We start from the raw sequence: 15,290 nt of genomic DNA on the forward strand, positions 1-15,290 counted from the left end.
ACCTCTAGACAACCTAACGCAATCTGCAACAATCCTGCCAGTTACATTGGGATTGAACACTGCGATGATGGTCTTTACATAATTGACGTTTGGGGTGCATGACATTGACGTATGATGCGTAGAATTGCTGAGCCATGTCAAATTTATCGTATGACTCACAGTCATTGTTATAGAGGCTTGCATCAGTTTTCGGTCTGTGGACTGCATTGACGGGTGGATCCAGTCTGAACATTTTGGTAAAATAGATTGTTTAATAACTTTCAATCCATTTGCCGAATATAATCTGCTATGTAACAAACCTGAGCCCGAATTACGTTTGGAAAAAAAAAAATCAGATGCTGTTTCCATGTTCAAATTCAAACTAACTTTATATTGATGCTTTTCCTGCACACTAAATTAAATGAACATACAAATATTTGCCGAATATAATCTGCTATGTAACAAACCTGAGCCCGAATTAGGTTTGGAAAAAAAAATCAGATGCTGTTTCCATGTTCAAATTCAAACTAACTTTATATTGATGCTTTTCCTGCACACTAAATTAAATGAACATACAAATAAATTGCCACTAAATACAGTATATTTTGTGTTTCCTAATAGCGGGAACAGCAAAGGCAGTAGGCTAGTAAAGAAATTGAAAAAGACATACTGAAATAAAATAGAATGATGAAAGCTAGCGAACAGAAATCCATGAACACAATGAGGAAGGAAGTTGACTAACACCTGCACATCTAATCATCATCAATTGAATGAAAAATAATAATCAACTTGTATGGTGCATTTGAATTTTGCCATCTAGCCATGAGGGAAGTGATAGTGCACCATTGAAGTAACTGTGTTAATATAGGCTTAGGGCTTTTCTTGTTTTTTTTTCTTTCCTTTTTTAATTTTACAATCAAACCTTTAAGATAGAGAGATATATGTTAAGCATTTCATCTAGATCTGAAAAATGTATGTCTAAAAATTCCCCCGAATATAAACATTTCTAAGACCAGTAGGGAGTCCTTTGTATAGTTCTGAGTATTAGGCCATTTGGGAATTGGGATTATAGATTGAGCCTTAAAGTACAATAGCGAAGCAAGGATGGGTTGACGCAATGGTGCACTGTGGAAAATGATAGCTCTTTATTGATTGCCCCAGGCCAATGCTGTTTACAGAGCATCCCTCAAGACAGCGTTGAGTGTTGCTGCGGTTACTTTGATGGTAAACCAAGACGAAATTTGACCTACAATCTACTATTGACGACACTTCTATTTAAAAAAAAAGAAAAAAAAAGAAATCTGAAAACATGTCTGGATGTTTAGCATGGAATTGCAAACATGCAAAAAAACTACAAGCGGCTTTTTTGTTTCCTGTTATCACCCACTCAAACAGAATGTTAAGTTCTTTTGTTTGTAACAGGTTCTAAATGTTGTAATTATATAAAGCACATGGAATTACCTTGTGTATGGAAGGCACTAAACAAATAAAGCTGCCTTGCTTTGTCATTAGCGTACTTATTCAGTGTTAGTATCATCATTGTAGTGGGAGTATTTAGACAAGCAGAAACCTTAAATTACATCATATCATCATCATGTTAAAATCTTCACTAACAGTAATAACATTGCATATTAATTTAATTACAATGTTTTAAACCATTTGTTAAATATAGTCGACACAGACAACACATACCTTTGGGTGACACTGAAGTTTTAGAGAGGTTTACATGCTTGAGCCCAGTACGAAGTTTGGCGAACTGAGCACTAAGAGAGGAAATACCTGCAAGGACATTTTTATCAACGAAAGATCCACACCCTCCCAAAAGATTACAATTTACAATTGACATAAACAAAAACGTATATAGAAATGGATTGGAACTTAAATTGATGTGTCCTGGTTATATATATATTATATATATTATTATATATATAATACCTCTGTCCTCCAGTGGGTTGTTGGCAAGATTGATTGTGGTGAGTCCTGAGTTGGGGTTGTGTGCAAGGGCTGCTGCGAGTTTCTGGGCAAAATCACTGATGAGAGAACAAAAGACATTTAGGACAAGCCCAAAACTTACTAGCTTTTGGTAAAAAAAATATCCTAACTTTGGACTTGAATCTGATGCATGGAGTCGTAGCAATACAATATGAAAATAGTAACTGAACCATGAAACAAGGCAAAATTGAAGTTCACCCTTGAAGGAGGCTCAAGCCTTTATTTCATACACTTGACATTTTTACTCACGTTTTGAGTCCTGCGCTATCCAGTACCAGCTCCTCAAGTCGAGTGGAGCGAGAAACCACTCTGAGAATCTGCTCACAAACATCTGTTGACTGGAAAAAAACAAAGGTTAAATTGACGAGATAAGAAAAACGCGGTGAAGGACAGTAATAGGAACTGATAAGCAGTTTAGGCTTATTAAAGACTTTCACTATAATCAAAATCACAATAGTCACACTATTCAACTGGAACAGCTGCAATCCATCCTGTAATCATAATGAACGCTAAAATGCAATTACCCAGAAAAACAAAGACCAAAGAGATCCAAAGAAACAGGATGTGCTTAGAGACATGCTTCACTTTGAAAAACGGTAGAGAAAGTGCTCCCTTATAAGTCAATTAAATCCAGCGGCAAGAATTTCGGTCTGTGGTAATCTGCAACCGTGTGACAAGGAACAACTTGAAACGGCACAATTCAGCAAATATTTTCAAACAAAGTTGTCTCCCTGTGGTTGCATCACCTTGTGGAAGCTAAAGCACTCAATTTAGACAGAATTAAAATTTCAACAGTTGGAAGTACAAGCCCCGCCTAGATGTTCACTGACCCAGTTCACTGTGTGCTGCCTCTCATTCCCTCATGCAGACACATGAATGTTTTTAGAGCCAGTCACTGATTATCTGCATGGCCACAACAATTTTCCATCAGAATACCAGAACTTTACTGAACCATTGTGGTGTTTGTTATTCTTGGTAATTGACAGTCCTGCCATTAGGGGCTGCTTCTCTGGCCCAATAACTCTGGTGGGGCCAAAACACTGGCAACATTGTCCTACGCACAGCCAGAGAAAGTGGGGAGGAGGGCAGATAAGCAGAGCTGGGGATAGAAAGATGGAAGAAAGAGCCTGTTGTTCCCATGTCGATGACATGAAGCTATGAACTCCCAAAAAAAAAAAGTGATGGGAATGAAAGAGGGTAGCAAGCAATACCTGAAAATACAGTACAAAAGTAAGAAAACAATTAAAAAGAAAATATAATTATATCACCCGCCCCTTGTGGTGGAAAGAAATCACACAGTCTGCATGTGATGGAAGTAACAAACAAAAAAGATTTATGAATTATGATTTTCAGACAATTCTTTTTAAATGACCAACCTAGTGCTACATGAGTAGCCGTAGTAGTTGTTCTGCCCTTCAGTTCATGTATGAATGTGAATAGATCTGTTCCGCTGTGAAGTTAAGAAGAAGTGTATTTTTCTCTTTCCTGGTACCTCTTGAATTATTTCATCAAGTGGCTCTCCCTGTCCCTCTTCATTGAAATCCAAACTGACCTATATTTTGATCCTGTTGCTGTTGATCCACTCTCTTTTCCGCACTCTTTTTTGCTCTTTGGTACATTTGTGACTGGAGCACATATGTGCCTTTGTCTTACAGAAACGGAAAGGTCTTTTCCAAACTACAATAAATTTGGAATACAGTAGTTCAAAAGGTCTTAATCAAAAGCTGTCATTTCAGGAGGATGTTAGCAAGTCCTGAGTGTAGAGTCCACAATTATGCCCGTGCATATAAGCTTACAGACAAAACTAAATAATTGATTTATAGATCAACAACGACACCACGACTATCCTCGCTTTCTCGCACCCACGCGTGAATTAAACGAGCTAACCAGAAACAAATATTCACACAGATCCGAAAGCAAATGGTCCGTAATCAACATGATCCAAATCCAGCATGTCTACAAAATGAAATAAAACAAGATAAAATACAAAACAATGTATGCAAACTCCATGCACACGTATTACTCACATCTGGATGAAACACGTATTACTCACAACTGGATGAAAATACATTAATATGTATAATATGCCTATACTGTACTAAATATTATGTTACAAATGTGGTGGATAATGTTCTTGATATAATATGCTCAGAGGTGAACAGGCACGTTTCATGCTTTGCCCATGCTCTCAATTTAACTGCCCACTTGAAAAATATTATTTTTATAACTTGTTTATCATTAATGTAATGAGAAATATTTATATTTTTTAACTGGGCAACATTTTTTAAATAATATTTTGGTACTGCAATTTCCTGTTAAATGGTTATGTATCTTGTTCTACCTTTTTTATTTTTGTTTCGTCTTACTTTATGCTATAAAAGTTATATAATTTATAGTTTACGTCAAGGAGTAGCGGCTGTCCACATGTTATTTTTGTGGAAAAGGACATGCCCCTTACAAATCAAAAATTAAATAAATGTAAATGTAAAAAAAATAAAAAGACAGTTTGTCTCACTTTGCTATTCTGTCTTACAAAGCAGACGGAAGTAGGATGATGATTCTTTACACTACAGGCTGAAGCGAAACAGAAATTATTTTTGAAAAATTATTATATTTTTTTTTTAATTCAGAGTCAAATTGGAGACCCCAAAATCGGCATCAAATCGAAATCGCAAACTTTTCCAACCCAAGTACAAATGCTAATTTTTTTACTTCTTGTGTAAAATCAGATGTTATTTCAGCACTCCGGTTGAAGATCAACCTACTTGAGGTTGTGACTAGAAAAAATTTAAAGACCTGCATTAAAAGCTTGAGTTGACAAAAATTCTTTTTAACTTAAATAGAGCCTATGGCTGTTTTTTTGTATGACTCCTATGTTAAATGGTGTTTCTCTTACTGTATATACCATAGCACTAACACACAGTATTTCAAATTAATTATGCTTGTTATTGTTAAAAGTTTCAAAAAAACGTTTCTATCCAAAACGTACATTGGGTTAATTTAATTTTGCTTGAAAGAAACATCTCCAGGATGCACTGGGGCACATCGTCAAAAGAAAAATGTGTTGCAATGCTTTTGGTGTGCATGTACAGTATGTTTTTCCTTCAGCAATACTGTGCTAATACTATTAATCTTGATAATGGGCATGGCAACCATAACATACCATGTCATCTTTAAATGCAACTAATAATTGAATCAAGAATTACTGAAGCTGCCCCCCCGCTCAAATGGTCTTAGTGACCATTTAATAGCATCTAAGCCAGCATAGAAAAGGCACACATTAAAACGCTTGAGCCTCTGAGAGCATTTCAGCCTAAATATGCACATGGCATGGTTGTGATGAAAAAGCTTAAATGCAACACAACGAATTGGCAATGACGACAGCATGAGATAATTGTTTAGACTGAGGAAGCTAAGCGTGGTAACTGGTGAGACAGCTTGAAGCCTGAAAACAAGACAGCTGGTAATGGAGACTTGCAGGGAGGGCATGGTGTCCTTTTGTCTCGTTTTGATCTTGAGGGTCTTATCGCACAAGAACATTTGACTGATCCTCGGTCAAATGGCATGAGAAGGACGTGTGGGGAAACAAAAGACAGAACTCTACATAATTTTGTGGAGACAAATATAAATGTGGAGAATCTTTCTAAATGAAAAATGTGTATGTGTGCATGTATGCATATATATATATATATATATATATATATATATATATATATATATATATATATATACAGTATATATATATATATATATATATATATATATATACAGTATATATATATATATATATACAGTATATATATATATATATACAGTATATATATATATATATATATATATATATATATATATATATATATATATATATATATACAGTATATATATATATATATACAGTATATATATATATATATATATATATATATATATATATATATATACAGTATATATATATATATAATATATATATATATATAGTATATATATATATATATATATATATAGTATATATATATATAGTATATATATATATATATATATATATATATATAGTATATATATATATATATATATATATATATATACTGCGCAACCTCTTATCTGTAACCACTTAAGATGTCTATATAAAGTATTGCTACAGGTGTGAGGAAGAGGGCATTTAAGTCCATGTTACAGCTGAAATGTGACAAGAAACAAAACAGAGTGGCAGACAATGAGCTACCATCTTCACAACCATATCAATAATGAATTAAAAAAAAACATTAAGACAGCATTATAAACATTGTCAGGAAAAAAAAAAGTGTCGCACAAAGAGAGCAATTATTTTTAACTGCTGAGAGAGCAGAGTAAAAACCCCAAAAGAAAAATGCAATTGACCACAAGATACCATTTTTTCCACTATTTCTGTACATAATGACACTTGATTCGTGGTCATCTTAGAAAAATGAGGAAAAACTGTTTTTTAGGGTCCTTAGATCAACAAACGGGTCATCAGTGGTGAGAGAAAGGGAGCTTACCAGCTTGTAGTCCTTAGTGGTGAGCTTGGTGAACCACTGGTTGAACTCAAGAACTGCAATTATGGCCACCAAGTCTCTGAAAAACAGCACAAAGGTAGAGGAAGAGAAGACATCAGTATGACTAATCAAGCACTTGAAACGAACAGCAATAAAAAAAACACGCACCTATTTTCCAAATGGCTGAAGTCCTGCAAGTTAAGCTCTCTGGTGTCTTGTGTCAAATAGATCGTGTCTACATCCTGGGAAAAGAAGAATTCATTCAAGCCAGTTTTCGAAAAACATCAAGAATTTCAAGAAACATTTGACATCTTTGTACTGAATCTCCTCAATGATGAAAAAGTGGTTTGATTGTGGACAAGCTACAAGAACTTGAGAAAGACCAGACATTTATACACTTACTGTGCTATGGTAGTTTTGGTTACAGTATCTCGTTTAAAGCCATATATATTCATGCACTTGGTAGTGGAAAAAAGGGTCGAAAAATGGCGAAAAGTTTTTGATTCTTTGTAATTAACGATAAATCAAATAATACTGACCCACTGGACCTCTTCTCTGTATGGCAGTGACAGCCAGTCACATACACACCTGTACATCTGAGAAAAGCCACCTGCAGAACAAGCAAGTATCAGGAAGATAGCAAGAGAGGATTCAATGAAAAAGTACAGTAGAAAACACAATTATTCAAAGCTTCATTTTCAAATTTGATCTGTTCTAGCCATTCTTTTTTGAGTATGACTTGACTGTTTGAGTATGAGCTCTGTGAAATCACTGTTCCCTACCACATGGCCCTGGGTCAGCGGGCTTGTTTTTCTCCCATAACATCTGCAGTGAAGTCAGTCTGTCAGAAGGCTCCATGCTGAGCTTCTTTATCACTTTACTGTCATGAGAAAAAAAAAAAAAAAATCAAACGTATTGTATACACTCTCTCCAAGAGTAATATATAAAAGTCCTGACTAGGGCTGTGGAAAAGAATAGAACATGTCGGGTGAGTCAACTTTAAAAATAGTTTGGAGTAAAAACATCTGCGAAACTCCGCCAGAACTATGTTTGCACCACTGTTTTCCACACGGATCTTTCTTGGAGACGTACGCAATGGTGCGATATCAGCAAGTGAGAATTACTTCTCCAAGAAAGGGACATCGCAAGTTTTAAATGATTTCCAATTTTATAAAATAAAGAATGACCAATTGTCACCAAGAGGAAAAGGGATTCCACGACAGTACTAATCTTAATTTGTAACCAGTTAGCAAGAGCAAATTTTCCTGGTGTCGACAAGTTTACATGTATAGAAGAAATAATGTTTCTTTGGGAATGCTATTAGACTCACCTGGGTGAAAGACCTGGGCATATCCTGAGCAGACAGTTTCCGACATGTGCAACCACCTCGTTGACCTCCTCAGTGGAGAGCAGTTTCAAAGAGAAGGAGCCACGCTCATATTCTACAACCAGCTAAAGGGAAAGACAAAAGAAATACATTTTTAGTCAGTCAGGATCCTACTTTTCCAACCCATATCAACAAGAGAGTTGGAAATACAATGATTAAAAAAATAACTACTGTTAAAGTAAAATTGCATCCTTGTGCATGTTGTTTGGATATGTCATTTAAAATTTATAATCATTTCCATTGCTAGTATCCACTAATTTATCCATCTTATCAAGTAATAGACACACACCTGTCCATATGCAAAATAATTGAAGTAAAAGATTTAATGACCTTTTCCAAGATGAGCTAACCATTACACTATTTGCTCCAATTATGCTAATGGTTATGCATTTGCGCCATCTGTACAGGTCAAAATTAACATAATCCTGGGAATCTTTAGCACAAATATTAAGAAGTGAAAACATTTGGGGATCAGTGGTACAAAGGTTGAGCTGCAAGAACTTAGTAATGAGACAAATTATTCTATGTTGTAAAGTAGATCATGCCAACAGCTCAACTGGATTCAAACTGAACAGCTCTCCAGTGGATTTCAAAGCTTGGATACGGTTGAGGTATGCAATAACTGATCTGAACTGTGTTTTCAAAAATTCACAAACTGATCCCCCATGTAAAATTGTGCTTTTGTAGTGAAAATACTCCCTCAGAACACACCCCAGTTTCAAATGTTTCCTCTCTCACTTGTGAACGAAGCATGGGTAATTCCAAGATTGTTTATCAATATTGCCATATCGTTTGGACGGCTTCGTCAGCTTCATCTTATCTTTATAGTATTTATATTTGAGATGAGATTTTACTTTACCTGTTTTGCTTTGTTACAAGTAATGCCTTGGATCTCCAGGTAGTTAAAGGAGTGTTCTACCTAAACACAAAAGAGAGAATAATACATGAGCAAATACACTTAATTCAATATTTGTGTGTGAACTAGTGACTATATTTAAGCGCATACGTTGTGATGTCTCAATAACAAGGCACTGCCAGTGACTTAATGTCAGAAAAATGTTCGTGAAATAGTGGCTTGCCCATAATTAATAGGTGCATGTAGTCCTTTATTGTTTCTCGTGTACACATTACCTTAACCCTGGAGCAACATGTGTTTTGGTTACGATAAAAAGACATTTCCATTTAGGGTGTGTGTGTGTGGGGGGGGGGGGGGGGGGGGGGGTCGATTAAGTCGGGTAAATCATTTTTAAAAACAGGTCAACAAACTAAGCATGTTTGCGCCACGGTTTTCTGCACAGACTTTTCTTGCAGACACATGCAGTATTGTATTGGCTGGCAAAGAGATAGCCCCCCTAAAAAAAAAGCTGAACATAAAATAAAATTATAGGTGATTGAGATTGGGATCATTTTTTAATTAAAAGAGAGTCAAAAACAAAGTAATAAGATAGTTATTGTAGCACAGCCATACTTCAAATGTTCAAATGTTGGGGGTAAAGTGAAAACATCTGAAAGCAGTTTTGACTCATGGCACCACCTCATGGCCAAATGGCTGATGCTGTTTGCGTGCTTAAACGCACATTGATTTTGTAGTTGGCGGGCTATCATTAAAGACAATACTAGCACATGGCGCTTCTGAGAAAAAAGGTAAGAAAGTAGTGAACCTCAAAAAACACAAGGGCTGTCCTATTCAAGACTATAACCCATCACAGCAAATAATGTATAGTAGCTTGGTTTTAGGTCTTCAAGAGATTAGTGAGGGCTGTCAAGCATTAAGTGTCCTGTGCATCCAGAAGAAGAAGAAGCAGCAGGAGCAGAAGAAGACAAATTAGGAGGAAGTGACCTTGTTGGAGCAAACAGGCAGTTAAACTCTTTGGTTTACTCATGGCAAATTGTTGAAGTCTGTAAGTGATTTTGAAGACACTATTGGATGTGTAGTGTGATTATAACATTATGTAGGTGTACCTTAAATGGTCATCATTAGCATGATAATGCTAACTGGGATTGCTAACCATTTAACAATTCAAATTTTGTTGGTGTCTAAAAACTCACTTACAGTATGCAGACAATAATGGAAAATGAGTATTTGTAGCAACTAAATTCAACTCACATTCAAACAGTAAATCATCCATGAATTCATTTTCTGGAGGCTCATCCTCACAAGGGTTGCAAACTTGCTGGTGTCTACCCCCGCTGGCTTTGGGCAGTAGGCGGGGACACCCTGAACTGGTTGCCAGTCAATTGTACGGCAAACAGAGACAAACAACCATTCAGGAGCCAATCAGGACAATTTAGTATGTTCAATACATCTGCCATGCATGTTTTTGGAGTGTGGCAGAAAGCCGGAGTGCCCGGAGCGAATACACATGGGCTAGGGAAGAACATGCTAGCTCCATACAGGAATGCCTGAGCGAGCAGGATTTCAACTCGGGTCCCTGAACTGTGTGAGCCGCTCAACTTAGTAAATTATTCGGGGCAAAAACAACACCTTTTTTTTTTATGTCTTTGGAGAGCTACTCGATTACTCGATTTTTTTGGTGGAATAATCTCATTACAAAAACATTCAGTAATCACAACACTAATTTGTATTTGTAAAATCAACTACAAAAAATGCCGGTGTATCAAAGTGTGGAAAGAAGCATTTCATGGTAACTTGAGCACAAGAAAAGCAGTCGCTTAGTTTTTCATACCAAAAAAGGACATAACAAAAAAATAATCTCACTATGATAGATAGTGGGAGGATATCTGTGGCTGAGATTGTTGATATTATAAGTAAGCAAGTACTTAAGTTCCAACACCAGCGTCTCTTATACACAGAGCCTGAAGGCAGACCAGGAAGCAACAGCAGACAATTCCAGGTGGGAGTTGAATTTCTGAGGATTGGCTCACAGATGAGAGGGGGGAAACGATAAACAGACTGTGCACTCTGACACTGTGTGTGCGCGTGTGTGTATTCCAGGAAGATCTAAGCTTCTCACCAATGTTTTGTCTACAGAACAGAAATTGTACTAAAATGCTTCATTCCATTCCATCATTAGATTGTGTGAACAATATTATGATTACTTATTTATTGAAATAAAATACTCATGTGGAACCTCAACTGCTGAGGAATATAATTTTATACAGTATATATAATTTTACAGTTGTAGAAAACACTACTTTTCAATACAAACAAATTTGTGAAAATGCCTTTACTGTACACAGAATGGATGTACCATTTCAGCAGTACAGTACACCATTAGCAATATTTCTATTATTTTCTGCTACAACAGTTCCAGAAAAAAGCTTTCTTTTACAATTTAAAATAAAATGAAAAAAATATAGATACAAATATTTTTTTCACAGAAAAAATGTCTGTGTTTCAGTCATTAAAAAAAGAGGTTTCACTTTGTAAGCACTTGGTAAATTGGTCCACGGGTTGCTTATGAAGGCAAATGTTAAATGTTAGTGATACATAACCACTTTGATATTGTGTTTACACAAGACTGAAACTGGAGCACTTACATTTTAGAAAACATTGATAGAAACAGAAAATATGTCTATAATTCATCTTATCAATAGCTTCACATTTTCCGTTGATGATGTTGGTTAACTCTTGCTCGGCACAGCAAGGTAAGCGGTACTGAAAAAAAGGGATCGGATTAAGTACAGCTGGGTAGATTTCTTGGAGACTGTGATTTTGTCAAGTTGAGTAGAACTGAGTAGAGTAGATATTGTTGGTGGAAACGGCCCTCTAGAGGCTTACATACAAAAGTAACACTATGTTAGTTTACACCAGCGCTTCTCAATTATGTTTTGCAAAGACCCCTAGGAAAGTGAAAACATTTCACAACCCACGCCCCCCCCCCTCCACTTTCCACGAGACTATAAATAAGACTATCTATAAAAATTGTATCTTTTTTTACCATTGACAAAAGGAAAAAGCAATGCAAACCAACTTTCAACAACTGTTAATTACTTATTTTTTTTAAGCATTTATACAGGTTGAAGGTTTGTAAATGAATGAAATGAAAAAACAACACAAAAAAAACAAAAAAACAAGTGCATCAAAGTGCCTGAAAAAAAAAATGCCAATCCTTATTTTATCACAAATACACTTCAAATGACAAAATGACAAATCCCTTTCCATGGGGTCATCCGCGGCCTCCATAGCATTGCCTCGCGGTCCCCCAGCGGGGCCCACCCCACTAGTAGAGAAAAACTGGGTTACAATTTAAAAAAAAAAAAAGTTTCTTCAGTCACTCTCTAAATGCCCTGTTAATGAAAAGTGACAGGCAAAAACGCATTTTGGCAAAAAATTATGAAACCACAGTCAAAGGAACCCAAACCAACCAGCAGAAACATAGAAGAGTAACCTGAACCTGTGTGCAATACGCAAAATTCCATCAATTCCATCAACTGTGAACACAATTGCTTACAGACATTCTGAAATGGAGTCATGAGTAAAACTGTGTAGTCAGATTATTCCTATTACTGTACTTAACTATTCATAGCATGACACAATATGTTGTGCATATGGTCGCCATAGCAGCTCAACTGATTTCCAGCCAATGTTACAGAAACATGCTGGCACACAGAAGCTGATAGGGGAAAAAAAAACATCGTGCTGAGAGATGACTGAATGCATTAGCATTTGCGTGGCTCACTCATTCGTCTGCTGCCCACCTGCTACTGCTGTATGAAAACACAAACTCAGTTTAAATGACACGGAGAGCCTATATATGTTTAATATACATTACAAAAATAAAATAAAACATCAGTGATTAGAGTGTCCAGCGATGAGATTGAGAAATGTGATATGCGCACCAACAAAAAAGCCCCGTGTAAGAGTGAGCCAAATGGACTATTCAAAGACTTACAATACAATAAGGGTGGTGTGGGGGTCAGTGCTTTACAATACCTCTTGAATATTTAAATCTGTATTTTTCCTGTGAGATATACTGTAGCAATCAGCTTTTTTTAAAATCAGCACGGCAGACTTAATCTCTCACAAAGCCACACAGTACAGCGGATTGATGGACACACGTGATTTTAGCATCTGCAAGCTCACCATTTAGCAACCCATATTTTTGCCATTTTTGGAGAACTGCCTTGGATGGTAAAACATATTTTTGGAAGTGTTATGAGCAAAATCTCACAATACACAAACATATTAGCAAAAAACATTTTTTTATTTTTACATACAAAATTTTTATTTTGCAAAAAATGTGCTTAACAAACCAAACCAGGTTGTACACACAAACGACTTGCAAAAGTCACTCCACGCAAAAAAGTGGATTAAACATGATCTTTAGCCTCAGGCAGACATTACTCTTTGATGCACCTTGCTCTTCAGAATGAGACAATGTAGGTTATCCCTGCTAACCTTTGACACACTAGTGAGGAGGGTGGTGGTGCTGGGTAGGGGGGTTAAGAGCAAGAAGTAATCTGGATTTAGGAAAAGGTGGTGAGGACGACAGTGAAATTATAGGATGAAAAGACTTGAAAGTAGAGGTGGTGATTGAGCAAATGTGGATTATGGCTTTGGGAGTGCTTCTTATTGAGGTGTACAGTTCATAAACCAGGGGTCTAACTCTTTAAGTCAGGATAGTGGACAAATGAAAGGACAATTACACTGCTTCAAAAAACATTCCCAAAATGTACCAACAAAAAGAGGGCCAATGTGAATCTTCAGGATCTTAACAGGACATCACTGCTCACTCACTTCAAAACTGGTCTTAAACTCATATTGTTAACTGAAAATAATATATAAGAATAGTACATGAGGCACCCCAGTTAAGTGGAACTAGTATAAAGCATGGGAATGTGGTGAAAGCATTGAGAGGACGGGGGAAGCTACTCAATGCTCAAAAAACAAAACAAAGAAACAAGTTCCTCTGGAAGGACTGAACGCGTGTGATTTGGTTCTCTATAAGGTAAATGCATACAATAAAGCACTGAAGAGCTCACTGTTGACTGTATTACTGGAGGAGAGGAACCACTGACATATAAAATGTCAGTGTTTTGTTGACAAAAAAAAACATGCTGTGCAAGCTGATACTATTCTACAAAACATTTATGTAGTTAGAAGCCAAAGTTTCATCACACTAGAACTAGTTCACTGCAATTAATAAGGGGTGCATTCAGAATCTGACTCCCAAACACCACTCTCAGAGTGGCTGTGTGCAAGTGTATATTCAGAGAGGCAAGTTTGCATTCACTTCCATTAATTGCCAAACATAGCCAATGTTATAAACCAAATAGCTGCATGTGCTTGAATTGTTGTCATCTGGACTGCCTGATGCACTATGGTCCGAGATTCTCATGACACATTTGTCAAGTCGAGTTTTATTTCTAAAGCACATTTAAAAAAGACCATGGTCAATTGAAGTGCTGTAAAATGAAATAGCATTGCAAACAAAAACACAAAACATATAAAACATGCAAACAAGCAGAAATACAAATAAAACAGCAGCGCAATGGTGATGTCTACGTTCAAAGCATATCAAAAGCGAGCAGCAAAAAGTGGGTTTGAACAACACTTCAGTTCTCTAACAGTCTGAGAGAAGCATCATGCTTTTGGAATGTATTTCAGAACTCACTCACTTTTACGTAACAAGAAATCTTGATCTGAGTCCGAGCTTGACCGTACTTAAATTCCCCAAATAAATGCGACTTACACTTCAAACCAACTAACTTTTTTTCCTTCTTCACAACGAATTTCTGACTGATGCAACTCTTTGTCCATGCACACATAAAAACTTGCTAAAGAAAAAAAAAATCAATGGAAAAAAAATCAGCTCAATTTTGCCCCTTCCCAATCAAGAATGACAAATGCCTGACAATCTCGTGTCTTATAAGATTGTCGTTTTATGTGAGGTGTGGTAAGACTGGATTTGTGCTGATAATGAGGTCCAAAACTAGTCAAGGCTGTCGATGTTCAATGAGGAATGTCTTCAATATTTTCTGAACTGCTTATCTTCCCACAATCTAGTCGTGGGAGTTCTGGAGTCTACCCAGTCTTTTTTCGGCTGTAAGAGGCTTAGCATATCGTTTTCTTGTCTTTATAATGTGGCTTCTCCAGATTGCAGGATTTATTTTCAGAGGTATTTACCAAACTCTCTTGAAAAACACAAGAACCACTGGCGCAGACCCGGAAGAGGCTGGTCATCTTCGTGTTTGTGAGATTACGTATGATCACGTGAAGAACTAGATTTTTCAGGCGGTGGAAGATAGTCTTTAAGTGTGTGGGAACCTATGTTGAAATGATCAGAGCACACCATACGCAATATAACCAAAACTTTTAATGCTGCTTTTTTTTCAATCCCTTTATATGTGTATTCTGCCAAAGACCACAAAAAAAATAAAGATGTGAAATATCTTTATGTGTGTACAAAGCCTTGTCCTCTAGAGTGAGCTATAGTAAGAAAAATACTGAGAAG

At 36.4% G+C, this 15,290-nt stretch overlaps 1 protein-coding gene across 3 annotated transcripts in view; it reads right to left on the minus strand.

Moving 5' to 3' along the window:
• LOC148425592 (F-actin-uncapping protein LRRC16A-like) overlaps nucleotides 1-15,290 on the minus strand; it is a 52,070-nt gene that overhangs the window by 22,354 nt on the left and 14,426 nt on the right. For all 3 annotated transcript variants that reach the window (XM_088410772.1, XM_088410774.1, XM_088410773.1), the window contains 9 exons: nucleotides 8,732-8,787; nucleotides 7,816-7,937; nucleotides 7,268-7,365; nucleotides 7,025-7,095; nucleotides 6,654-6,727; nucleotides 6,489-6,564; nucleotides 2,221-2,309; nucleotides 1,915-2,009; nucleotides 1,672-1,758 (listed from right to left, as the gene is read on the minus strand). In XM_088410772.1, the coding sequence (XP_088266898.1) occupies nucleotides 1,672-1,758; nucleotides 1,915-2,009; nucleotides 2,221-2,309; nucleotides 6,489-6,564; nucleotides 6,654-6,727; nucleotides 7,025-7,095; nucleotides 7,268-7,365; nucleotides 7,816-7,937; nucleotides 8,732-8,787 (768 nt within the window). The remainder of the gene's footprint in view (nucleotides 1-1,671; nucleotides 1,759-1,914; nucleotides 2,010-2,220; nucleotides 2,310-6,488; nucleotides 6,565-6,653; nucleotides 6,728-7,024; nucleotides 7,096-7,267; nucleotides 7,366-7,815; nucleotides 7,938-8,731; nucleotides 8,788-15,290) is intronic.

The sequence above is a fragment of the Hippichthys cyanospilos genome, chromosome 3, assembly GCF_059441005.1.
Source record: "Hippichthys cyanospilos isolate Australia breed blue-spotted pipefish chromosome 3, RoL_Hcya_1.0, whole genome shotgun sequence".
Taxonomy (NCBI): domain Eukaryota; kingdom Metazoa; phylum Chordata; class Actinopteri; order Syngnathiformes; family Syngnathidae; genus Hippichthys; species Hippichthys cyanospilos.